This window comes from Chionomys nivalis, chromosome 5, assembly GCF_950005125.1.
Source record: "Chionomys nivalis chromosome 5, mChiNiv1.1, whole genome shotgun sequence".
In the NCBI taxonomy this organism is placed as follows: domain Eukaryota; kingdom Metazoa; phylum Chordata; class Mammalia; order Rodentia; family Cricetidae; genus Chionomys; species Chionomys nivalis.
Window position 1 is genome coordinate 21,891,580 of NC_080090.1, and position 27,301 is coordinate 21,918,880.

General features: G+C 43.8%; 2 protein-coding genes across 5 annotated transcripts in view; both read right to left on the reverse strand.

Annotated features, from left to right (window-relative positions):
* Positions 1 to 7,514, reverse strand: part of Dcaf8 (DDB1 and CUL4 associated factor 8) — a 45,906-nt gene extending 38,392 nt beyond the window's left edge. The window contains exons 1-3 of one of the 3 annotated variants that reach the window (XM_057769978.1): positions 7,267 to 7,482; positions 6,873 to 6,972; positions 6,290 to 6,357 (exon numbers count right to left, since the gene is read on the reverse strand). The gene's annotated coding sequence lies outside the window, so the exon portion shown is untranslated. Of the gene's footprint in view, positions 1 to 6,289; positions 6,358 to 6,872; positions 6,973 to 7,266 lie in introns of all 3 variants that reach the window. The other 2 variants (XM_057769979.1, XM_057769977.1) reach the window with 2 other exon arrangements.
* Positions 7,515 to 16,789: 9,275 nt separating this feature from the next.
* Positions 16,790 to 25,109, reverse strand: Pex19 (peroxisomal biogenesis factor 19). Of its 2 annotated transcripts, XM_057770109.1 has the most exons (8): positions 25,030 to 25,109; positions 23,180 to 23,289; positions 22,594 to 22,759; positions 21,922 to 22,007; positions 21,593 to 21,754; positions 18,445 to 18,621; positions 18,018 to 18,062; positions 16,790 to 17,862 (listed from the first exon to the last, which is right to left on the reverse strand). In XM_057770109.1, exons 1-8 carry the CDS (start codon positions 25,097 to 25,099, stop codon positions 17,779 to 17,781), a joined length of 900 nt encoding a protein of 299 aa, XP_057626092.1. In that variant the 5' UTR covers positions 25,100 to 25,109; the 3' UTR covers positions 16,790 to 17,778. The 2 variants fall into 2 exon arrangements, with proteins under 2 accessions (XP_057626092.1, XP_057626093.1); XM_057770110.1 differs by lacking the exon at positions 23,180 to 23,289.
* Between the last annotated feature and the right edge of the window lie 2,192 nt (positions 25,110 to 27,301).

Below are 27,301 nucleotides of genomic sequence, written 5' to 3' on the forward strand. Positions count from 1 at the left end.
GAGGTGAGAAAGAAACTGTTTATTCTACAGATTAATGTCCCATTCTCTATGTTAATAATACCAAATGCCAGGGCTTATACTTTTAGGCTTTGATTCTAGTGGTGTTGCTTTGGAGCATGTTAAGAATGCACTCTAGGCCTTTAAACCCAGCACTTGGGAAGCAGAGGCAGGCAGATCTCTGTTAGAAGCCAGCTTGGTCTACAGAATAAGTTCCAGGACAGCCAGATTGTTACAAAAAAACAAACAAAAAATTTTGAGAACAGTCAAACTCATTTATCAATTTAAGTGAACATACAGGATCATCTATTCCCACTGTTTCCATTCCGATTTACCTTTCCTATCAGAATTCTGTCCCCATTAACACTGTTAGTCATTCATACTTCCGTTTTCTCTTACATCACTGAACTGTAGATTACAGAAATTAAAAAGTGTGACTCCAATGCCGGGCGATGGTGGCGCACGCCTTTAATCCCAGCACTCGGGAGGCAGAGGCAGGCGGATCTCTGTGAGTTCGAGACCAGCCTGGTCTACAAGAGCTAGTTCCAGGACAGGCTCCAAAGCCACAGAGAAACCCTGTCTCGAAAAACCAAAAAAAAAAAAAAAAAAGTGTGACTCCAAATACACTACTTAAAATAAAAATAAACAGGCTTAAAACAACAATAAGCTGGGCATGGTAGTGCATGTCTACAATTTCCACACTCAGGAGGCTAAGCAGAATGACCGTTTCCAGCTTAGAAGGTACAAAGAATACAGCAGCACTGGGTTGGCCTGAACCACACAGAAAGACCCCCTCTGGCACCAAGGCTTGCCTGAAGTTCAGAGATTAAAACAGGCAGCCACTGGTTCTTACCTCTACCTCAGTCCGAAAAAGCGATCTTGCTTCCAGGAATCTCAGAATGAGACTGTGAGTGAGAGCTGTCTTATATACCTCTCTAGGGCTGGGATTAAGGGTGTGTACCACTACCACCTGGTTTCTATGGCAAACTTGAATCTGGGCGGTGGTGGCACACCTTTAATCGGTGTTTAACAAGTTTAACTTGGGAGGCAGTAACAATGGATGTCTCTGAGTTCGAGGCCAGTCAAAGACAGCCAAGGCTACACAAAGAAACTCTGTCTTGAAAAACCAAGATAAAAAAAAAAAGGAAAAAAAAAAGTCACTATACCTGTCTGTAAATTATCTCTGCGTCTGTAAGTTACCTCTTGCCCATATTCCTGCAAGATGGATTCTGGTGGTATCCATACTTTAGTCTGTGGTAGGCTCCCTATCTGGGGTGATATGTGTTGTTTCTCCACAGGCAAACTTTTGTCACACAACACACATGAACATAACATAAAAAGAGATAAACCTTTAAAAAATATATACAAGTTCAGTGTGGTGTCTTTCTGATGATCCTTTATTAAGTATATCTCAGAAGCCACAGCATAACACTCTTGTTCTTTTCTTGGGGGGGGGAGGATTTGGGACATGCAGGGTGCACACACTGCCCTTACAGTCAAGATTCTCCTGCCTCAAAATGGATGGAGCTAGAAAACATTATTTTGAGTGAGGTAACCCAGACACAGAAAGACAATTATCACATAGCCAAAAATAAATAAATAAATTTAAAAACAACTCTAACGCCAATGCTATATAGTAGAAACTTCAGACTGGATTGATTCTCTCTCTCTCTCTCTCTCTCTCTCTCTCTCTCTCTCTCTCTCTCTCTCTCTCTCGCCCTTCCTTTTTTTCTGACAGGGTCTCTCTATATATAGCTCTGTCCTGAAACACACTGTGTACACAAGACTAGCTCCCAAACTCAGTGCCTCTGCCTCCTGAGTGCCAAGATTAAAAATGTGCACCACAATACTCAACACTTTGGAGCCTTGCTGCTTTTTTATAATTTAGCTATTTCCTAGATCAGTGTAACTTTTATACAGCAAGAACAATATAGTAGTAAATCTACCAATAACATAGTTTGACTAGTCATTTGATTTTAATAACCTCTAATCTAAAGTCAGGCGTGGTCACCCATACCTATAATGCTAGCACTCAGGACATTGAACAGTAGTAGTGGTGGTAGTAGTAGTGGTGGTGGTGGTGGTGGTGGTGCGAGTTCAAGGTCAGTCTGAGCTATGTAGTGAGCTCAAGATGAGGTGCTCTCAAAAAAATAAAACCAGGATGGTGGTACATGCTGTGATGGCATTAGGAAGGCAGAGGCTATCTAAGACTGGAAGTTCAGTTCATGCTCAGTTACATAATGAGTTTGAGGCCAAACTGGGCTACATGAGAGTCCATCTTTAGAAGAGAGGGAGAAATAAACAACAACAAAATCCTTATTCTCTGATAATAATCAGAACACTGAAATGTCCTTAGACAAGAATTTTACAGCTGTGATACACAGACTAAAAAATAGGATTCAATGTACACCAAGATGCTACCTAAAATCTTTCCTGCAGGTTTTGGAAGTGGGTGGGGGTGGAGGGTCCTTATCCAGTAAAAAAGGCAGTAAAGGGTAGTCAAGTTATTTTTTCAACATATTTCCTTTTCTCCTCCACAGCCTTCATGCAACAAAAACCTCCAATCTCATAAAATACAAATGCCTAACTCATGACCACTGCCAAGAGTCTTGACATATCGATAGGAAATCTAGCCCCTGGGTAGTGGTGATAAAAGTTAATCAGCCCTAAAACAACAACAACAACAAAAATCATGACCTAGAAGTGTCTACTTGCTGTACTGTCATCAAAACTTCAACTTTTATGAACCCTTTACTCTTCCAAACAGATGTGGGAAAAAAAAACTAAAATGGTTTAAAATTCTTTATCTGCACTGTCTAAAGATAATGTAGATTCACTTGAGAAAAAAATATTTCCTTCTCACATTCCTTTTTTTAAATTTTTTTTTATTTTGGTTTTTCGAGACAGGGTTTCTCTGTAGCTTTGGGGCCTGTCCTGGAACTCGCTCTGTTGAACTGGCTGGCCTCGAACTCACAGAGATATGTCTGCCTCTGCCTCTTGAGTGCTGGGATTAAAGGTGTGCACCACCATCGTCTGGCTGTTATCACATTCTTAATCATCTGTTGGTGAGGTTCACCGCAGGGCTCATCATCTTGGAGAAAATTATCCCTTTTTGCATCAAAACTGAATCACACAGGGGACAGTTACAAACTTGTGAACATTATAGAAGAAACAAATACTATAAGGTATGTTAACAGACAAAGAAGAAGAAATCAATGAACAAAGAAATTATTGATGGCTGGCCGGTGGTGGCTCATGCCTTTAATCCCAGCACTTGGGAGGCAAAGGTGGATCACTGTGAGTTCAAGGCCAGCCTGGTCTACAAAGAGAGTTCCAGGACAGCGACAGCCAGAATTGTTAAAGGAGAAACCCTATCTTGAAAAAACAGAAACAAAACAAAAAGAAATTATTGATATTTAGTTTAAGAATGCATTTAGAGGGGCTGGAGAGATGGTTTAGCGGTTAAGAGCAGTGGCTGCTCTTCCAGAGGTCTTGAGTTCAATTCCCAGCAACCACATCTGTAATGAGATTTGACGCACTCTTCTGGCCTACAGGCATACATAGAGGCAAAATGTTGTATACATAATAAATAAATAAATCTTTAAAAAAAAGAAAAAGATGGGGCTGGAGAGATGGCTCAGTGGTTAAGGGCATTGCCTGCTCTTCCAAAGGTCCTGAGTTCAATTCCCAGCAACCACATGGTGGCTCACAAACCATCTGTAATGAGGTCTGGTGCCCTCTTCTAGCCTGCAGACACACACAGAGACAGAATATTGTATACATAATAAATAAATAAATAAATATTTTAAAAAAAAAAAGAAAAAGAAAAGGAAAGGAATGTATTTAGAGCCAGGCTGGTCTACAGAACAGGTTCCAGGACAGCCTTGTATGGGGATGGAAGGGACAGAGACATATTTAGAAATACATATATACAAACATTCCCTAGTCTTATACTCAGAAATCAGGTTTAAAAGATACCTCACATGAGCACTTACAAAGCAAACATCTGATATGAACAATTAAAACTAAATTTGAGGGAACTGAAGTTGGCTCAGCAATTAAAGTGCTTACTGGTCTTGCAGAGGACCTGAGTTCAATTTCTGGAAACCACACAACAGTTCACAACAGGTTGTAACTCCAGCTCCTAAGTGGTGCTTTCTTCTGTTCTAGCCTCCATAGGCACTGCCCTCAAATGCATAAATTCCCACACAAGACAGATACATAAATCTTAAAAATGAATCTGAGGCTGTGACTCAGTAACAGAGTTTACTTAGTATACATGAAACATAGGCCCAGTTTTTGTTTTTCTGAGACAGGGTCTCACTATGTAGTTCTGGCTGTCATGGAACTCACTTTACAGACCAGGCTGGCCTCAAACTCACAGAAATCTGCCTACCTCTGCTTTCAAGTGCTGGGATTAAAGGTGTGCACTACCACCACCAGCCTAGGCCCCAATTCTTTTATAACAAACAAACAAACAAACCAAAAAACTGGAAGAAATTAGAAAGATGAGTGCTAAAACAAAACAAACACATGTAACTTCCTGGGCACTGGGCCCCACATCTGTACACAAGAACTTAGGAAACTAGAGAAGGCTTACAGTTTGCAAGATGAGCCTGATCTACATAGCCAATTTCAGGCCAGCCCAGGATAGTGAGTCCTTGTCTCAAAAATCAAATAAATGGGCCGGGCGGTGGTGGCGCACGCCTTTAATCCCAGCACTCGGGAGGCAGAGGCAGGCGGATCTCTGTGAGTTCGAGACCAGCCTGGTCTACAGAGCTAGTTCCAGGACAGGCTCCAAAGCCACAGAGAAACCCTGTCTCGAAAAACCAAAAACCAAAAAAAAAAAAAAAAAAAAAAATCAAATAAATGGGCTGGAGAAATGGTTCAGTGGTTAAGAGCACTTGCTGTTCTTGGAGAGGACCCAGATTTGATTCACAGCACCCATAGCAACTCACCATCTATCTATACCTACAATTTCAGGGTATCTGACACTCTCTTCTGATCTTCTGATCTCCTCCTGTATGAGTCATGCAAGTAGTGCACAGATAACCATGCAGGTAAAACACCCATACACATAAAACTAAATTTTAAAAGCTGTACTTTTATTCTTAACTCTTACTTTTTTTTTTTTTTTTGGTTTTTCGAGACAAGGTTTCTCTATAGCTTTGGAGCCTTGTCTTGGAACTAGCTCTTGTAGACCAGGCTGGCCTCGAACTCACAGAGATCTGCCTGCCTCTGCCTCCCAAGTGCTGGGATTAAAGGCGTGCGCCACCACCGGCCAGCATATTCTTAGATCTTACATATATACATCATCATTAAAATTTTTATTTTAGTTCATAATAAACATTTTCTGGCTTGGGCATCATGTGGAATAAAACTTAGCAGAGTCACTCTCAAATTTTTATACTACAAATCATAAGGATACTAAGAACTGGTGAGACCACTTAGCTTTTCTAGTAAGTCTTATGAGTCTCAAAAACAGCTACCAGAAATCTAAAAGCCTGACAGAAACTACATTTACAACTGTGTTCCGACTCCTTCTGTGGCTTGGCCCACTTTGATGAAAGCACAGGATGCTGTTTCTACTAATCAAAAGTTCTGTAAGTTAGCTACAAAAGGAGATACTTTTAGCCAAAAAAATTAACCACTGTGTTTTGAAAAGTTGGACCTCTGAGACTATCTGGACTTGGACACCAACTAAATGGAGAATCACTCTTCACTCCTATGGCATGGATGATAACTTTTGGGTCTGGGAGAAGAGATTTGAATTGACAAAAGGCTAACTGCCTTTAATCCCAGCACTCAGGAGGTAGAGGCAAGCGAATCTCTGTGAGTTTCAAGCCAGAATGACCTACAAAGCCAAGTTCCAGAACAGCCAGGACAGTTACACAGAGAAACTCTGTCTCAAAAAACCAGCGCGCACCCCCCCAAAAAAAAAAAACTAAACAGATTTCCGGCAAGCCCATTCTCAATTTTTAAATAGTATAAGACATGATCCACACAAAGACAAAACACAGTGCAAATGAATTAAAACCAAAACAAACACCACAGAGGCAGAGTGCTCACTCTAGGCTTAACTCAAATCATTTGTAGTCACACAGCAATAGTTTAGGGTAGCAGGTCAAAACACAGCCAATTTAAGTAATTTAACCAAAGCTGGAACAAAGTTACAATAGCCAAACTTTTGAAAAGCATGGTAAATTTGTTAAGAGTTTAGCGATATGCACTTGAGCATCAAGTAAGAGTCTGTCCTGGACTGAGGAATTGAATGTCTCCCACTCCCACTCACCTTTCCTCCTTTTGTCACCGGTGTAAAGCTGGCTCCTGAGAAAACTCGTCTGGAGGTCCACTGAATAACTGAGAAAAGTTAAAGTTTACATGGCAAAGGTGTCTCTTCTGAACATAGTCAAAATATTTATGACCACACTTTACTATTTTCTAGTCGGCTTCAGAACTATTTAAAACCAAAATAACTTACTTAATTCAGTTCTGACTACTGAACAAAACCCATACACGGAACTTAAATACAAAGAATTAACACGAGACTTACACGTCAAGCAAGTTATCTCCCAGTTCCACCAACACTAAGAAGTCATTTATCAGGAAAACCTGCATCTTTTCAACTCTACACCAAACCACCTCTCATCCACAAGCTACAGAGTGGAGGGGGGAGGGGGAGGACTCAGCGAGAACGTGATAGCGCTAGTGCCGGTTTGTTTACAGACTCTACCAACAATCATGAGTCAGAAATTCAAGCCACCAGATGCTTTCCAATAAGGACCAACTGGGGCCGTTCTAAGGTGTCCTAAAAGATTTCGGGACAGGGGGAGGTAGACTAAGATAATCATATTACAAAGCATACAAGACCAGACCTCAAGTATAAACTGCCAGTTTCTTGGACCTCGGCTTCCGTACAAGGTGCTGGGCCTGAGAACTTGGAATGGGGGAGGGGAGGCACACTGCGCGGTGGCCCTAAAGTGACAGGGAGACGCAGACAGAACCGGGTCCTCACATTATAAAGAGAGAAATGAGAGCATACAGATGGGTCACCGGACGAACGAAAAGTCCCCGTGAATTATGGGGGTTAGCTCTAGGGGGCAACCCCGGGACTGACCTGGGCAAAGGACAAGCAGTCCTCCCAGCACTGACCCGGGTGAGGGGAGGAAGACCTAAACCCTGGGAGCTTAGGAAAGGGATAGGGCCCATCCTGCGGGGAAGCGGTCAGGGAGAGGGGGGGGACAGGCCGAGCCGGAACGAGACACGGACCGGGTAGGTCAAGGGGAGGGCGTTCGGCTGGGACAGTTACAAGCACGGGAGTCGGCGAGGCTCGGCGGCCCGCTTCCCGTCTTGGGTCATCCTTCTGCCAGCGGATGCTCCGACTGTTCCAGGCCCAGCCGCCCCGTCCACTGCCGCCACCAACACCGCCGCCATCTTACACTGGCCAGCGGCAGCCACCACCGCCGCCTCGGGTCTCTGCGCCTGCGCCTGCGCCGTCACGCTTTCCGGCCGCGTTTGCGACGCTGTGCTGGAGGAGACTGAGCGAGAACGGTCGCGCGAGCCCTCGCCTCCCAACCCTCCCGGTGGCCGCGCAAGGGGCGGGGCTTACGGCCAACCGAAGCCGCGAGGGGCGCGTGCGCGCTGCGGAGGAGTCAAGTTGTTTTTGTGGTTTCAGAGTGGTGGCTTGGCGCCTAGTATTCAAAACACATGTGATTTAGGGGCTCCTTAGCGTTGTGACGGAAAATGAACCTCACTTTCCAAGGGACTGGCAGGCAAGTCACTAGGCATCCTCCAGTCCTGAGGGTCTAACTCTTGACACATTTTTTAAAATCTTTCTTTTTTTTGGGGGGGGGGGGGGAGGCGGTTTCCAGACTGTTTTTCTGCTGTCCTGGAACTCGTACTGTTGACAAGGTTGACCTCAGACTCAAGAGATCCGCCTGCCTCTGCCTCCCAAGTGCGCCACCACCTCCCGGTTTAAACACAGTATTGACCCTCAAAGCAGACGTTTTTGTTTGTTATGTTTTTCTTTATTTTTTATTTTTTTTAAAGATTTATTTATTATGTATACAACATTCCTTCCGTGTATGCTTGCATGCCAGAAGAGGGCACCAGATCTCATGGTGGCTTTGGGCCACCATGTGGTTGCTGGGAATTGAACTCAGGACCTCTGGAAGAACAGTCAGTGCTCTTAACCTCTGAGCCATTTCTCCAGCCCTGTTCTGTTTTTCTTTAAACAAGAAATGTGAGCCAGGTTTCAAGCTGGGCATAGTGGTGCACAGCTAGCACTTAGGAGGCTCAAGCAGGAGGTCAATCCAATCAGTAGTAAATTCTGGGCCAGAATGAGTCCTTCCCCCATCCCTAACAAACACACACAACATATACACAAAAATAAAATAGTCGATTTCCTTGTGGTATTCTTTTTCTTTTTTCTTTCATTTATTTATTTATTTTGGTTTTTCCAGACAGGGTTTCTCTGTAGCTTTGGAGCCTGTCCTGGAACTAGCTCTTGTAGACCAGGCTGGCCTTGAACTCACAGAGATCTGCCTACCTCTTGCCTCCCAAGTGCTGGGATTAAAAGCGCGTGCCACCACCACCCGGCTCCTCATACATTTGTGTCATACTTGGTTCTTATTGGTCCCCTTCCCCAATAACCTTCTTTCTCCTTGTTGATACCTTCAATTAGTTACCCTTAGCTTTCACGACAAGTGTCTATTTCACTCCTTCTCGTTTGCTTATCAAGACAGGGTTTCTTTGTGTAACAGCCCTGGCTGTCCTAGAACTCGCTTTGTAAACCAGGCTGGTCTCAAACTTACAGCATGTGCCACCACCATCCAGCCAGATCTGTTCCCTTTTATCTCCTCTTCCATTCCCTCCCTTTATAATCTCTTCCTTGCCTCTCAGGCTCCTTTGTATTTCCTGTTAAATACGAATAAGTATGTGTAATGTGTATGTATGTGCCAGGCTTTGGACATGTTGAAAAAGTACTCTACCAAGTAAATTACAACTTTGCCTTTTTCTTTTAAACAGAAGGTCGAGGTGCTAGGTTCAGACTCCTCAACACTGACCCATATCAATACCATTCCCTCCCTCCCTCCCTCCCTCCCTCCCTCCCTCCCTCCCTCCCTCCCTCCCCGACTTCAGATCTTTGTTTCTGAGACAGGTACTTAAGTATCCTAGAATAGCTTTAAATTTATATAACTACTATCTCCATCTCCTGAGGGCTGGGCATGCACCACCATGTCTGATTTTATCCAGCAGTGGGAATATAACAGGGCTTCATGCATACCAGGGCAAGCACTCTACCAACTGAACTATGTTCCCAGCCATATTCTAGTCCAAACTGTCTCTTGCTTAACTACCTGCTGTGTTAGACATGTGATTAATACTGTTAACTTGACAAGATCCATAATTAGTTAGGAGATATGCCTCTAGCACACCTGTGAGGGATTCCCTAGGTTAGGAGGAGAACTGAGGTGGGAAGACCCAGCCTAAGCAGGGGCAACGCCACTCCATGGGCTGGGGGTTTAACTGAATAAAAAGGAGAAGGTGAACTGAGCACCAGTGCTCATCTCTCTGTTTCTTGATGTGAACCTTATTCATACTTGTTGCCATGCCTTCCCCATCATGATGAACTTCCCCTCAAACTATGAGCTGAAATAAACCCTTGCTTAAGTTTCACAGATCCCACGCTCTGTCCATTAGGAAAGCAACCAGTACAGTAGTTTGTCTGTTTCCATTAGTGCCTTGATGCCCTCACACATAAGACAGTCAGAGTGTCTTTTAAAATATAAGTCATGTCATAGTTCCCTACCCAAAACATCCAAAGCTTTCCCATCCCATACTAAAAATCAGAATTATCTGAAGTGGAGAGATGGCTCAGCAGTTAGGAGCACTAACTGCTCTTCCAGAAGATTCAGGTTCAAGTTCCAACACCCAACAAGGTGGCTAACAAAATCCAGTTCCAGGAGATGATGCCCTCTTCTGGCTCTGTAGGCATTTGCACAAACGTGGTATATAGACACAAGTGCAGGGGTGGTGTACCCCTTGAATCCTAGCACTGGAGAAGCAGAGGCAGGTGGTTCTCTGTGAGTTCAAGACAGCCTGGTCTATAGATCGAGTTTCAGGACAGCCAGGGCTACACAGTGAAACTCTTGAAAAAAATATTTTTATATATACATAATAAATAACTCTTTTTTTTTTTTTTTTTTTTTTTTTTTTGGTTTTTCGAGACAGGGTTTCTCTGTAGCTTTGGTGCCCATCCCGGAACTAGCTCTTGTAGACCAGGCTGGTCTCGAACTTCCAGAGATCCGTCTGCCTCTGCCTCTCGAGTGCTGGGATTAAAGGCGTGCGCCACCACAGCCCGGCTCATAAATAACTCTTTTTAAAAGGGAGGGCGGAGACATGGCTCAGTGGTTAAGAGTACTGGCTGTTTTTCCAGAGGTCCCGAGTTCAATTCCTAACAAGAGATCTGGCGCCCTCTTCTGCCTGCAGGCAGATATGCAGACAAAACACTATACATAATAAACAAATCTTTTTAAATGTTTTAAATCAAAATTATCACAGGCTTTACATCATTGGTTCTTATTTTTGATTTTATCTCTTCCCTGGCTGCCTGGATCTGTTTTAGCCTCATTACCCTTATTGCTATCACAAAATTCACTGTATGTGTCAGCTCCAGCTTGGTGTTTTACCTTGGAATATTCAGCTATAAAGTTTATTAGAAAGCATCTTTCCTCTTAAGTTAGGTCTCTATACAACTGGTACTTTCAAAGAGAGGCAGCTCTTGACTATTGGGAATAACACTTCACTATCCATCCACCTCTATCCCCATTCTGCTTTTATTTATTTACTGACAGGGTCTCACTGTGTAGTTCTGGCTGACCTTGAACCCAAGTGCCTTCTGCCACCTGAGTTCTGAGGTTAAAGGCACCGCCACACCTGGCTCTGCTTTTAAGAGAAGAGGCTTCACAGGTTGGGTGTGGTGGCCCATACAGGTAATCCCAGAACTTGAGAGGTGGAAGCAGGAGGATCAGTAGTTTAAGGCCATCCTTAGGCTTATAGGATCCTGTCTGAAAACAAAAAAGAAGAAAGGCAGGTCTCCAGCTCTTGGGCTCAAGTGATCTTCGGCCTCAGCCTCCATAGCAGGAGAACAGATGCACACTAGTGTACCCAGGCTGCATTACTTTTTCATAACATATTTTACTTTATAACACTTAACCTATAGTTATAGGTTAAATTTAATGTGTGGATGGGCACCACTTGTGTGAGTGCAGTGCCTGTGGAAGCCAGAAGAGGGCACCAGATCCCCAGGAACTGGAGCTACAACTGATTGTGAACTGCCATGTGGATGCTGGAATTCAAATGGGGTTGTCTGAAGAGACGCCAATGCTCTTAATCACTAGATCACCTCTCTAGTCTCCAATTACATATTTTAAATCTAACTGTATTATTAGAATATAAGTTGCTGAAGACAGGAATTACCCCTTTTTCATCTTTGTGACCTTAACACCTATAGGAAGTCTAGTGAGCCAAGTAGTGAAGGTCCTATCACCCTGCATTCCTTCATTAGTCAGCAACTACTTCTTATATCCCTATTACATGAGAGGCTGTGATCTTGGCACAAGAGCAGTGAATAAAATAAACCAAGACTCTTTTGTTTACATAACCTTTTAGTGAAGAGGGAGGAGAGATACGTAGACAATAATGTAAAGTTTACCAGGATGGGTGTGCTCTCTTATCCTGGGAGTTCAGAGAAGGCCCCTTTGCTGAGGAATGCTCAGAATAAGAACCTGAAGTGAGAAATTGAGCCATACACACCTGGAGAAAAGTGTTCCAGTCCAAAGGTTAAGTATGCTTACATATGCCGGGCGGTGGTGGCGCACGCCTTTAATCCCAGCACTTGGGAGGCAGAGGCAGGTGGATCTCTGTGAGTTCGAGACCAGCCTGGTCTACAAGAGCTAGTTCCAGGACAGGCTCCAAAGCCACAGAGAAACCCTGTCTCGAAAAACTTAAAAAAAAAAAAAAAAAAAAAAAGTATGCTTACATAGGAAGCCAAGTAGTACAAGAGAAGGATATAGATAAATTAATAAATAAATTAAAATTTTTAATAAAAGTGGCATGACTGATTTCTAACTGAAGCTCACCCTAGCTGACTTCTGTAACTGCCTTCAGAAGCTGACAGACTCGTTAGGAAGGTTATGACAAAAGACCTGCAGGACGAGTATTGCAGTCCAAGTGGCACAAGTGGCCGCGCTGAGGATGCGCTCTCAAAGGGGCAAGGAGGTGAACTTGCTAATAGATTGAACACGGATGTGAGATAAGAGGAAAAAAGCAAGGATGTGTGAGTTATCTTAACTGAAAAAGAGCAAGGCCTTTTTCTGAGATACATGTAGGGGAACAGGAGCAGGGTTTTTGAGGGGAAACATTCAGCTGTTTGTCAAATCTCAAAGCATGAAGTTGGTTTTTTGTTTGTTTGTTTGTTTGTTTTTTTCTGAGACAGGGTTTCTCTGTAGCTTTAGAGCCTGTCCTGAAACTAGCTCTTATAGACCACGCTGGCCTTGAACTCACAGAGATCTACCTGCCTCTGCCTCCTGGGTGCTGGGATTAAAGGTGTGCACCACCACCGCCCGGCAGCATGGATTTTTATGCTACAGAAATAAACAACCTTACTTCTCACTGGGAAAGACTGGTGATTGTAACGGTTCCTATTTTGGTTAATGTGTTTGAGCTTCGTTACAATGATTTAAAATTCATAATCTAAAAACACAGTTCCTTTTGCATCAACCTATTAAGATGGACCACACTTGTGTCCACCCAATCTGATAACTTGGTTGGTGTGACAATAACAAGCTGATTAAATGGGGATCTGTTTTATTTTGGCTTATGATTTCAGAAGATTCAGCCCATTGTTGCCTGGCTCCATGTGCTTGGGCAGAATATTACAGCAGGAGGTGGGGTGAAGGTTGTTCTTGTCCTTGGCAGACAGGAAACAAAGAAATGGGATAATATAGAAAGAAGCCAACCAGGTCTATAGCCTCAAGGGCAGGTAGTGACCTACTTCCTCCAGCTAGAGCACTATCCACTCCCACCTTTTACCACCTCCCAATAATGCCATCATATCATGAATACAGTAAGTGAAAACTCCATTGATTATATTGGAATTCTCAGGATCTGTTTTTGGAAAGCTATGGTATTTCACTAACCCCAAGGTATTTTTTAACTTTTATTTTTTTGGTTTTTCGAGACAGGGTTTCTCTGTGGTTTTTTGGTTCCTGTCCTGGAACTAGCTCTGTAGACCAGGCTGGTCTCGAACTCACAGAGATCCGCCTGCCTCTGCCTCCCAAGTGCTGGGATTAAAGGCGTGTGCCACCACCGCCCGGCCTATTTTTTTTAACATTTTAAAAATATACTTTGATCATGTTTTTCCTTCCCCCAACTCCTCCCAGATCCTCTCCACCTGCCTACCCACTTTATATCCCTCTCCCCACTCAAAAGACCCTGAAACACAAGAAAAAAAGAGTGAGAATGGACATATCCAAGGTTTAAGACTGTTAATAATTGTTAGTGATCCCTTACAAATACAAACTCCTTCTGATACTTTCTGATGGGAACTGAGAGCATACATTCCCAACTGGGGGTTTATGAACTTCAGTTACTAAGTATTTTAGGCTTTGCAAGTCATACTATCTGTCACTACTCTACATGGCCAAGGTAGCACAAAAGCATTAAAAGACAGTACATAAATGATCGAGAACATCAATAAGCCTATACAAAACCTGGAAAGCAACTGGCCTGTGATGGCTCACATCAGCGGGTAGACACTGGTTAATAAAGGTGGAAGGAGAGAACTGATTCCACAAAGTTGTCCTCTAACTTCCACATGTTCATGGCTTCACCCCATCAAACACACACACACACGCATGAAATAGTTTTTTGTTGGGAAACTGACCACATTTGACTTATAGGCTGTAATCTGCTGACCCCTATATAATTGTCACATAACCTGCTTTGAGGACCACTACTTGGTTAGCTTGCAAGCTGTCCACTGTAACCCACCAGTCAGTTTCTGCAAAAGCCAGAAAGATTAAAGTAAATGAGGATCTAATGAACCCTTTGAGGGTGAACTAATCCTTGCCATTTCCTTCACAATATAACATTATTTTTATCCTGACAGAGGTGAGGATGCAGTCGCAGGAGTTTCTACGTGGTCTTTCTGCCAAATGCTGGGCATCTTCACTGGCAAGTCATACAGAGACACACATTTGGATATTGCGGAAATCATCGAAGATAGAATCTGTAGACCCACTGTAAGGCAGATTTGGTCTGGCATCCCACTTATGTATCCCATAGTTTCCTAAATGAGGAAAGTTTGGAGAGACACTGCTATGGTGCTTTGAATCTACGGACATGAACGCCTACAAAGACCTGTGATCTGTGTGTGGTGTGATGTAGTTTGTGTGTGTTGAGTGTCATGCCTGTGAGTGGACCGCATGCATGCAATGCCGACATAAGTCAGAAAAGGGCATCAGAGGCCCTGAAATTGGATTTACAGACAGCTGTAAGCCACCATGTGGACACTGGGACCCAAACTGAAGTCTTCTGAAAGACCAACAAGTACTCTTAATCATTGAGTTACCTCCCGATCACACTGATGGCTTATCTTGATGTTCATTTGTTGGATGTGGAATCAGCCAAGAAACACGTGGGCAGGTCTGTAAGGACACTTCTGTGAAGGACTGAGAGGGGAAGATCCTCCCCCAATAGGAAGCACCTTTCAGCTGAAAGTATTATTTGCCTGCCTGACTGCCTTCATGTTTTCTGTGTTTTCGAGACAGGGTTTCTGTTTAGCCCTGGCTGTCTTAGAACTCTCTGTAGACAAGGCTGGCCTCAAACTCAGAGATCTGTGTAGGCAGTGACTGCTCGTTCATTTCCCAGCCACCTGAACACAAATAATAACACAGAAACTATATTATTTACAACACTGCTTGGTCAATACATTAGGCTTCTTACTCTTACATCGTAAATCAACCCATTTCTATTAATCTGTATTTTACCATGAGGGTCATGGTTTACCAGTAAGGTTCTGGGGCATCTCCCTGACTCCTCTCCCTACTCTCTATATATCTCTGTTCAGATATCCTGCCTGGCTATATCCTGCCCTGCCATAGGCCCAAAGCAGCTTCTTTATTAACCAATGGTAAAACATATTCACAGCATACAGAGGGGAATTCCACTTTAGATCTGCCTGACTCTGCCTCCTGAATGCTGGGATTAGAGGCATGTGCCACCACTGCCTGGCTCTGACTTGATTATTTTTGTTTGTTTGTTTGTTTTTCGAGACAGGGTTTCTGTAGTTTTGGCTGGCCTTGAACTCACAGAGATCTACCTGCCTCTACTGTTCCTCTAGAAAACCCCTATTAGCCATGTATTCCAACTTCTTTGGATGTTCTTTCCTGAGTGTGTTGGTAACTAAATGGATCTTAACAGTTTGTAACTCAGATGCTGAGCAAAACTTACCACTCTTCTTTGACCTCGCTTTTGAAGGTCTTATTTCTATTTCTTGGTTGCCTATCTGTCCTGCTCATAGATCACCTGGGCTCTATTATCAATCTCCATTCAAGCTGTTTCCCCGTAGAAAAGCTTCCATTTTGCTTAAACAGGTAAGTGCTGCATTTGCTTTCCAAAGGAACAAAGTGAATTTTTCAGTTCAACAGCAAACACTGCATGCCTACTTCCTGAATCTTTTTTGTACATTTTTGTCTTACCTGCCATGTCTACTTAATGTGGGACAGTGGTTAAGAGCTTGTTGCTCTTTCAGAAAGCAGGAGTTCAGTTCCCAGCACCCACATCTGGTGGCTCGCAACTACTCATAACTCCAGTGCAGGAGATCAGAGGCCCAAAACACACATACACACAAACAGATTAACAATAAACCTTAAGAGGTTTTTATGTCAGATGTTTTAATTTTCTTTTTTTATGTGGGCCATTTTCTCCAAACTCCCCAAGCTTCCCAACAGCCTAGTTCTAGTCTTTGGGACATGAAAGCATGTCCTAGGGTCATAGGAAAAAGACATTATCATACATCTTGTAAAAATTTGATTGTTTCATGAATCCATCTATCCAATCAGAAATTTGTTACCCGAACACACAGAATTTTGGAAGAGAAGCTCTTGTGAACTTTGAGGACAGTTTAAATATTTAAACGCTGATTAGTTCCCACAGGCTATTTGCAAGCACGTTTCCTTCCACAGAATGTGTGGGATGTGGGATCTTTAAGAGTGACTTTAACCCAGAGTCAGGGAGGATGTATCAAAGTGACTCAAATGATAAATGTGAATTTGTTCTTGCAAAAGTTATTTTCCATGGGAGTGGATATGATCAAAATACATTTCATACATGTATAAAATTCCCAAAGAATTAATAAAAACATATATTTTAAAAGTTATTTTCCAAGTGAACCAGGACAGCTAGGTGGGCTAAAAGGAATATCCATAAAATATATGGCAACCATGGTCCTTAGACCTACTGAGATCATTTAATGCTAGGTAATTTAGAAAACATGTTAACAATATATCATTAACATCAACTATAATGTAAGAAGACTGAACTACCAAGAAGATGAAGACAGTATCCTTCTACCAAAGGAAGGGCAGTCTGAGCTGGAGGGCAGGGTCATGGTACAGCCTAGCATGTATTATAATGTTATACAGAACTATCTCCTAACACTTCACACTCTGCAGCTTCGAAGCTCAGGAAGATTAGAAACAGACCTGGATGAAAAATAACCCACACATGCACTCAGAATATTTATTAGATACTGTCCCCTGGGGCTTGCAGGAAGAGACTCAGGCTACATCACTTTCCCAAACACCTTCCTGAACCAAGGAGTCTAGGGAATTTGATGTCAAGTAAACCAGAATGTATCTGGGTAGAATGGCCATTCATTTACCAGATCTGACACCACAATTATGTGTTGGCCAGGGAAGGGAAGGGTCTAGTAAGAATGGTACAGGTACTAGACGAAAGGAAACAAGATTGGCCTTCATTAATCACAACATTGTTCAGAGGGGCTGGAATAAATAAAAATCTAAAGAGAGGAGGTAAGAGGACAGCCAGACAGCAAAGGAAGGTCAAGAGCTTGGTTCACCTAAATCAGAGAGCTGTAGAAAGAACCAGGGTAGCAACTTGAGTTCTCAGGAAGAAAGGAAACTAAGGGCACAGCACCTAGGGACAGAAAAAACCTAGGGCTTCACTTCCATCCTGACCACAGGTAAGTGCAAAAGTCCTTTTCCTTCAGAGAGTTCAAAATGAAGGCAAGGAGATGTGCTGCCAAACCTACAGCCCCAGGGCAGGCTACATTTCTCCCCATCCCAGAGGCTCCGCCTAATAGAAACACAAAGTCTTAGGACTCAGTTCCTGCTCCCCAGATCCAAGACAGGAAGTAGAAACAAGGCACGAAGTCCCTGGGAATAAAGGGGAACATGAGTACAGCCATATATAACATTATTTCTGGGACCAAGAAGGAGTGAAATGCCCCGAAAAGGATGCCTTCCTTCACCTGGCAATTAATTGGCTTGTTTCTAACAGCAGAACTCATGATGGAGTAAGGCTCACAGAAATGCCTACAGAACAGACCCTCAGCTGGTATGGCACAGTCTTGAATGGGATGTAGTGTGGGGCAGCCAGCTCCCAGAGACGACACTTCTGCCTCAGTTCTCAATGGTTCTGCTGACTCCAGATGTTCCCCATGGCTGGGACTCAAGGAAGAAAGCGAGCTGTGTTTCACATGACCAGACACTGTTCGCCATTGGCACCTGGTGGGCCCGATAGATTGAGGGTATCCAGGTCAAAGTTGAGGCCAGGAGGCTGGAGAAGAGATGAAGCAACTGAGAAAACCACTCATATTTCAGGTCAGAGCTTCTGAAGGCTCATCCCTAGCAGCCACAGTTATCACCTTATGTAGATTAACCGGGTGTTACCGGAGTCTGCAAACTGGGTTAAAATGTGAAAAGCATACTCACCATCTCCCCAGCCAGCTCTTTCGGAGGATGGCCTAAGTCCTGTAACTAGAAAATAAAAATATGAGATAATAAATAAATATCACAGGGGAAAAAACACAAAAAAGTAACAAAAGGAATCTGATTTGTGATCTGGATTTCTTTTTTTGAGACAGGGTTTCTCTGTGGCTTTGGAGCCTGTCCTGGAACTAGCTCTGTAGACCAAGCTGGCCTCGAACTCACAGAGATCCACCTGCCTCTGCCTCCGAGTGCTGGTGGGATTGAAGGCATGTGCCGCCACCACCCGTCATGATCTGATTTCTTCTGACCATGGTATATAGATTTTTTTATGCTCCCTGCACACAGGTTTAGTTGTATAGCACCCTTTCCAGACATCTCTTCCATTCAGCACCAAAGTGGACAGCACCAGGAAGGCAGTGAAAGGTCTTACCTGCTGCATAAGATCTAGCACCGTCTCAAAACGAGCCCTGTGAGTAGCCTCGCTGTCCGTGGGTGTCTCTGCCTCAAACTGCTCACATATTTTGCCCATGACCCTGTGCTGCTCCTGATACTTTTCAAACTGCTCTGGAGGAATAGATTCCTGGTGACTCTGCAACCATTCCGGATACTAAGGAAAGAGAGGGAATGGGTGGGAAAGAATTAAGTGAACAAGGAGAGAAGGGGCTTAGAATGTGAAGAGAAGAGGACAAAGAGGAAAGAAGGCTAAGTAAGCAAGTTCACTAAGTTCACTGTGGAAAAGACAAAGTACGGTGACTCCACCTGGATATACTAGTATTTATGGTAACTGCAGATTAGTAAACTCTGTCTGTGAAAAGCAAGATAGTAATCATTTTATTTAGGTTCTAGTTTCATTCCTGTGACAAAACAACAAAAACAATTTGGGGAGGAAAGAGTTTATTTTATTTCATCTGATACTTCCAGGTAACAGTACATCACTGAAGGCAGGAACTCAAGCAGAGACCATGGAGGAATACTGGCTTACTTTCTTCTTTGACTTTTTAGCTTCTCATATAGTCTAGGTACCATCTGCCTAGAAACGGTACCACCCACAGTGAACTATGCCCTTCCACACCAACCATCAATCAAGGCAATTCCTCATACACATGGTCACAGTCCAATCTAATTTGGGCAATCCCCCAACTAGACCCCCTCAAATGACTCTGGGTTATGTAAACTTGACAGTTGCAGCTAGCTAGAACATGGGTCACATGTGGTCTCTGTTGAACATTGTTCTCTGTTGTTTTTTAGATTTATTTTTACTTTTTATGTATTAGTAGTATATTACCTGTATGTATTTGTACCATGTGCATACCTGCCGCACTTGAAGGTCAGAGAAAGGGATGTCAGATCCCCTAGAACTACAGTTACAGATGGTTATGAGCTACCATGTTGGTGCTGGGAGCCAAACCGGGACCTCTGTAAGACCAGCAAGTACTCTTTAACAAGCCCCCTCTAGCTGGGGTTTTGGTGGGGGGCAAGGGTGGCACACGCCTTTAATCCCAGCATTTGGGAGGCAGAGGCAGGCATATCTCTGTGAGTTAGAGGCCAGCCTGGTCTACAGAGTGAGTTCCAGAACAGCCAGGGCTGTCACACAAAGAAACCATGTCTCGAAAAGCAAACAAACAAACAACAAATAAAACCATAGGAAAACACAAAAACAAGCCCCCCCTCTGCCTTTTTTTTAATAATTTTTAAAAATTGTATTAATATATACTTTTTTTTTTTTTTTTTTTGGTTTTGCAAGGCAGGGTTTCTCTGTCCTGAAAACTAGCTCTTATAGACCCGACTGGTCCCGAACTCACACAGATCTGCCTGCCTCTGCCTTCCGAGTGCTGGGATTAGGCGTGCACCATCACCAACAGGCTTAAATTCTATTCGGTTTTATATGAATGTTCTGCCTGCTTGTATGGCTGTGCACCATGTGTGTCTGGTGCTCTCGGAAGCTGGAAGAGGACATCAAACCCCCTGGAACTGGAGCCACAGTCCATTCTGAGCTACCATGTGGGTTCTGGGAATTGAACCCAGGTCCGCTGGAAGAACAGTCAGTGCTCTTCTTTTTTTTTTGGGTGGCGGGGAAGGGATTTGGTTTTTCGAGACAGGGTTTCTTTGTGTTAACAGTCCTGGTTGTCCTGGAACTCACTTTGTAGACCAGGCTAGCCTCAAATTCACTGAGATCTGTCTGCCTCTGCCTTCTGAGTGCTGGGATTAAAGGTCTGCACCACCATCACCTGGTGGAAGTCAGTGGTCTTAACTGTTGAATCTCTCTCCAGTCCTGTTGTTTTTAAACTTAAAAATACAAAAACCGGGGCTGGGAAGATGGCTCAGTGGTTAAGAAAACATACTGCTCTTGCAAAGGACCCCAATTGTTGTAATAGGAGCGGCGGGGCTGTGTTCCGCCACCCGGCTGCCCGCATGGCTTATGCCCCAAAATAATTACACGTAAACTATATTTTTTTGAACACTGCCTAGCCCATTAGTTCCAGCCTCTTATTGGCTAGCTCTTACATATTGATCTAACCCATTTTTAATATTTTGTGTAGCACCATGAGCTGGCTTACCAGGAAAGATCTTAACCTGCGTCTGTCTGGAGTGGGAGAATCATGGCGACTCCCTGACTCAGCTTCTTTCTCCCAGCATTCTGTTGTTTACTCCACCCACCTAAGGGTTGGCCTATCAAATGGGCCTAGGCAGTTTCTTTATTAATTAACCAATGAAAGCAACAGATTAATACAAGACCCACCTCCATCACCCAATTCAAGTTCAATAGCCAGCACTCATGTGAGGTGGCTCACTGCCAGCTGTAACTCTAGTTGGAGGGTGGTCTGATGCCTGTGGCCTCCATAGGCACCTGAACTCATGTACGCACATGTGTGCACACCCACGCACAAACCCCTAATTAAAAGTAAATTTTTTTTTTTTTTTTGGTTTTTCGAGACAGGGTTTCTCTGTGGCTTTGGAGCCTGTCCTGGAACTAGCTCTTGTAGACCAGGCTGGTCTCGAACTCACAGAGATCCGCCTGCCTCTGCCTCCCAAGTGCTGGGATTAAAGGCGTGCGCCACCACCGCCCGGCCAAAAGTAAATATTTTTAAAAGAATGTAAAAAATACTCTTCGAGTTGGACTTAGGCTGTTATCCACTTCCCACTCAGGCACATGCTGTCCTGTAATGCTACAGAGCTTCTATTTCTCTACCTCATTTCTCTAGTGAAATGATAAGCTTTTAAAGAGGGACCATTACTTCAACTACTCTCAAACTGCTCACAGCACCAGCACAAACCCTGTGAGTTCTTACTAGAGAAACCAATAAAGTTAGAGATACAAGAAGGAGCGGACTAGTTAGACTCACAGTCTTGAACTAATTTACAGAAAACTAAAGCCGAAGAATTTGTCCCAGCGTGGACGAACAATCAGATAGACCACCTCTGTACCTTATTCTCAATAACTTCTTCTACCTCCAACAAAGCTTGAAAAAGTACTTGTATGCTCAAACCACACTTTTATTATGCACGGTCTGAGCAAAGTGGCCCACAAGTTGATATAATGAAAACAGGAGAAGAGGCAGAAGTGGAAATTCACAAACCTTTTCCGTGATCTCCTTCAGGGACGGGTACAGCACATCCTTAGACAGCAGGTTCTGCATGATACTCTGCATGATGGGGAAGATGTTCCCCTCCCCATCCCCTTCATCCATGCCCAGCCCTTCCATGGCTTTGGTGAGCTCCTCTTCAGACATGCCTGAGTTCTAGACAAGATCAAGGAGAGGTGAACAGGTTACACTGCACTTTCATTTGGGTGGAAAAAACTATCTAGATGTGCCTGTAACAACAATTAAGGCAGGGTCAGAGTCGGGGAGATCCCCTAGAGCATCTCTTTGTGAGACTGCCCAGGAGCATCTGGGAGTGGAAGTACCTGAAGGTCAGTGGCATTTTTGGCTAGTCCACTTAATGTCTCCTTTAGGCAAGAAGTAAATTCTTGTTGAGAGTTTGCATCACTGCCTAGGAGAGACAAAAAGAACCAGGATTACCTAGGATGTTAACTGTCAACTTGTCTAGACTGACCTACTTACTAGTCTAGATAGAAAACATTTATTGTCAAACTACTACCACTTCAAAATCTTAACTAGTCTTTGGTCACCTTCATGGTCATGCCATAAATCTATATAATGTGTTAACAGCTCTCCACAGTAACACTCGCAACCCTGGTCTTTAAAACGGTTGGTTTGGGATAATCTTATGTATTTATTTACTTTTGAGACAAGGTTTCATTATGTAGTTCTAGCTGTTCTGGAACTTACTAGGCAGATCAGGCTGGCCTGGAACTCAGTGATCCACCTGCCTCTGCCTCTCAATGGTTAAGGGTTAAAGGAATATACTATTATACCTGGCTGAAATAATCTTTTTTTTTATTACTTTCCAAAATATCTTAACCATTTCTTTCAGTAAGCAAGATGCCCACATCTCTTCCTCCTGCCTTGTCCCACACTCCATGGCTGTGACATTATGACTGTCAGTAATTTCACAATCCTGGTATTCTCAGCAATAAAGAGGTCTGTCCAGTATTTTCTGTTTGGGATTTCCTCACCCACTCTCCCAGCTGCCTCTGAGAGCTTTTGGAACTGTTCCACCAGGTGGGGCTCTTCTTCTGCCAACTCCTTCATTGCCTTCTCAAACTCTGCAGTGGCTTGGGAAGCCAGCTCACTGTCGAACAGTTCCTGGAAGAATTTCTCTTGGGAGGCGAAGAGTGCATCCTGCAGGGAGGAAATGGACAAAATTCACTTCTTGCAGCACCACCCTGAGTCTAGCCTCCTATAGGAGCTCAGGTTGAGGTTTTGGAAAACAAAACACCTCCCCGACAAACACCTCTACTGAACATTCTACCTGTCTCTTCTTAGGGGGCCTCAGGCAAAGAAGCTGGCCACTGAAGGAACAGTATGAGGTAGCATACAAATCCAACCACTTAAAACTGCTCTTTTCTCAAGCTACTTCCTTGCTATCCCTCAATATAATCCCAGATCCTTGTTTCACAAGAACTGAGGCCTGGAGGAACATTCAGCAGTGTGAGGCAAAGGTATCCTCCCACCCACCCTTGTGGCCCACAGGGGCCTGTCCCACCCCTGCTCTGAGCTCCATGCCCACACCCCCCTCCCTTAAGGGTGTGGAACTTATACTTTGGCCGTGTCTCCTGGCGATCTCTTCTGGGGCCCTGATGCATCAGGGGCCGAGGTGGTAGGAGGGGGTGCTGGGGAGGGTTTGGCTTTATCGAAATCATCAAGAGCACCTTTGGAAACAAGAGACATGATGGGTATGTTGGGGATGGGTAAGGCTAGACAGCTGTGTGTTCCGTGCCAATTCTCAGGAAAACAATCATATAAAATGCCAGCTTTCCTGAACTCACTCTCTTTTCTTGGCGTCTCCCCTGCCTGGTCCACGGATCAACAGGTTTCCTACCACCCTTGGGAATCACCTAACTTACTGTGACCAATTGGGAAAACAAAAAACAAAAAACTTTTACATAGAACCCGTGTTCATCTCAGAACTAGGAGGGAAGGGTTAAATAAGCCATGAAGAGAAATCTCTATATGCATACTATAAAATTCCCTAAAAGTCCCACACAGTTATCTAACATGAATAGTGGGGAGAGAGAGACTTATTTCTTTGAACTCACTCTGAGGGCCTTTAAAGAACCTCTCATAAGAAAGCACAAGATAGCCCACTCAACATTGTACGGGCCCTACTACTACCACAAATTCCACACATTCTATAGGAGGGCAGCAAATTCTTTTTTTTTTTTAATATTTATTTATTTAATTTATGTATATAATATTCTGTCTTGTGTGTCTGCCTGAAGGCCAGAAGAAGGCATCAGATCTCATTTCAGATGGTTGTGAGCCACCATGTGGTTGCTGGGAATTGAACTCAGGACCTTTGGAAGAGCAGGCAATGCTCTTAACCGCTGAGCCATCTCTCCAGCCCCGCAGCAAATTCTTAAATTCTGTTCCAATTTAGTTCTCCCTCGGCAGGCACCTACAGGTTCCCTTGGCCTGATGTGCAGTAACCCTTGGCCAATCGGGTCACTTGGCACGCCTCACCAGATCTGCTCATTTTGTGCCGGCCTACCTCGCTGTGACTGAGCAACAGATAAAAGGTTCACCTCTGCCCTGAAAAGCTTGCCAGGACCCAGTGAAAGGGCACTGGCCTCATTCTGAGCAGGAAACCAGAGTGGAGGGCAAGAGCTAGCAAGCAAGAAACATCCACCATCATTTCAGGAAGATGAAGTGTTTTTCCCCGGGACTGGCTTACTCTTAGTTTCTCCAAGGGATGAAAAAGGATGTCAGGCATGGTGGTGCCCTTTTGGTAGTGGGCCAGAAAATCACAAGTTCAAAACCATCCTTGAGTCTGAGGGCCAGCTTCGACTACATGAGACAGTCTCTCAAGCCAACAATAACTTTAGGAGTGGTTTCCTTGAACTGCTGACACGAAAGAACTAAGAGCCTGGTAAAATCTTAGGAAAGACTGTGAGATAAAAGGAGTTAGGAAAGATACTTTGATACGATCATGGGCATAAGGACTCTTGGAGTTAAAGGTTATTCTGTCAGTGCTGCTGCTTACAGGAAAGGAGATTTCAGTAATTTACTAAAGCCGGTCCTGGAGGTTCCAGCCCTTCGCAGCACTCCAGAGGCTTCGGCAGGGAGGCTGTCGGGAGTTCAAGGCCAGGCTATGCTACAGGGTGAGATCCTGCCTCAAAACCAGCAAGAGAAGTTTGGGGCGGGGGTGGGCCGTGAAACATCTCATAACAGTTAGTTTTCTCCTTCGCAGGGAGATTTGCGGTCTGGGCTGATCGTTGGCCAAGGTGACACCTAGCTCCTGCTAACGAGGAGGGCCGGGGTCGAAGTCAGACCACCTCCCCCGCCAACCATTGGAGAGATTCTCCCGTTCCTCCCCGAAATCTCAAGTTCATTTAACCCCCAATGGGTCCTCGTCCCCGACCGCTCTGGCCTTTCCCATCATGGGCTCTTACTTTCCAGAAGCTCCTCCAGTTCCCGGTCCGCTTCGACCGCAACATCGCAACCTTCCTCAGCGGCCGCCATCTTGCTGCCTCCGACTTGCCGTAGGAGGTGGAACCACTAAAGCCAGCACCTGTCTCGCCCCTAGCCCCGCCCCCAAGACTTGTGCAGCCAATGAAATCGTTCTACTGTGCAGGACCGCCATCTTTAAAGGGACAGGAAACCGTGGGTTTGTTTTTGTTTTTGTTCTGGAAATCTACCTAGGCCCTTATTCCTATTAAACTATCACACCACCCCTGGAGCTACACAGCCACAGCAGTTGAACTTGGCCTAGAACTTGAGCAGGCTGTTCTAGAAATCGGGCTCCTCCGGTCTCTATTTCCCAAATGCTTGACCCACCCGCCCAGCTTGATGTGGGAGTCGAGATGGGGGGGCTGAAGAAGTGAGAGGATTTGCTTTCCTTGTTTGTTTACTTTCCCTTTCACACGGAACTTTTAGTCTGGAGAGGTTTTGTTTTCCTACTTACACCACAAAGCTCAGCTAAATCTGGAGCTATACATCTAGTAACACGCATTTTTTTTAGGCTGAGACAGAATTGCAAAATTGAGGCAATCTTGGTTTCACCCCCAGAGCCTGCATGGTAGGAGACCTCCACGTGTGCTCTTATACAAACACAAAATAGATAAACAAACGGATTAGCAAATCTATTTTTAGCACGTAGCGAGCATCTACTGATGTATACAATCTTATTCTGAGAACAATGAAATAAGCAAATAAATCACTTGGTCCTGCCTGTAAGGGTTAACTTGAAGTAGAATTAGAAACATAGGTGGTAATTAATAAATTAAAACAGACTCAAAAACAAACAATTCTTTCTCTGTGGTCTTTTTCTTTTGTGTGTGTATTTGTTTTGTTTTGTTTTGTTTTATCAAGACGAGGTTTCTCTGTGTAGCGCTGACTGTGCTGGAACTCACTCGGTAGACCAGAGTGGCATGGAACTCACAGAGATTGCCTGCTTCTGCCTCCAGAGTGCTGGGACTAAAGGCATGTGTTTTCTGTTCTTACTATTGATATTCCTAGCCTCCTACCTCAATGCTGATTTACCGCAACTACTCTTTCTGGCTTCCTAATATATAATGAATACTGACAAAACGGTATTTAATAGAACCCCTTTCCCTTTCTTTCTTGCTTGACGGGGCTCGTTTAGCCCAGGCTTGCCTAGAACTCCTCATCCTGTTGCCTACACGCCAAGTGCTAGGAATACAGATATGCACTACCATGCCCTTTTCTGCTCACAGCATTCTTTTCATATCAGTCTTATTGAAGGAGTTAATGGCTCTCCCCTGATTATAGATTAACTTCAGATTCTTGATTTACAATTATTTCATATATATCCATTCTTATTTCCTCAGTTACATAAGTGACAAGAAGCAAAGATCATCAACTTTGTTCACAAAACTCATTTTAGAATGTTTGAATACAATTTTGTAATTTCATTTGTAAAATTATTTTTTGAAAAAAGACCTTTTGCAGAGGCAGGTGAATCTCTAAAAAAATATTGTTTTCCTAAAAATAGGGGCTGCTTAGATTACTTGAAGATTACAGTTGGGTTTACTTTCTTATTGAGAAAGAGGTTTTGATAAAATTATTTTAGGTTTCAAAAAAAAAAAAAAAAGACCTTTTGCCGGGTGGTGGTGGCTCATGCCTTTAGTCCTGCCGCCAGAGGCAGGCGGATCTCAGTGAGTTTGAGGCCAGCCTGGTCCAGAAAGCGAGTTCCAAGACAGTCTGAACTGTTACAGAGAAAAACAAAACAAAACAAAAAATAATAAATAGGGCTGTAGAAATGACTCAGAGGTTAAGAAACTGGCTGCTCTCCCAGAGGTCCTGAATTCAATTCCCAGCAACCATATGGTGGCTCACAACCATCTATAATGAGATCTGGTGCCCTCTTCTGGCATATAGATAGGCAGGACACTGTATACATAATAAATATTTATTTAAAAAATAAGACCTTTTATTTTATTTTATTTATTTTTTTAAAGACAGGGTCTCACTATGTCTAGCCTAGAACTCACAAAGATCTGCCTGCCAAGACTTACAATATATTTTTAAATATATTTGTGTGTGCGTGCATATCTGCATTTGGGTGTGTGTATGTGAGTGCACTTTCTCTCAGGGACAAGAGGTGGCAAATTCCTCTGGAGCTAGAGTTATAGGTAATTATGAGCCACCAGATGTGGGTGCTGGGAACTGAACTTGAGTCTTCTGCAAAAGCAGAGCTAAGCC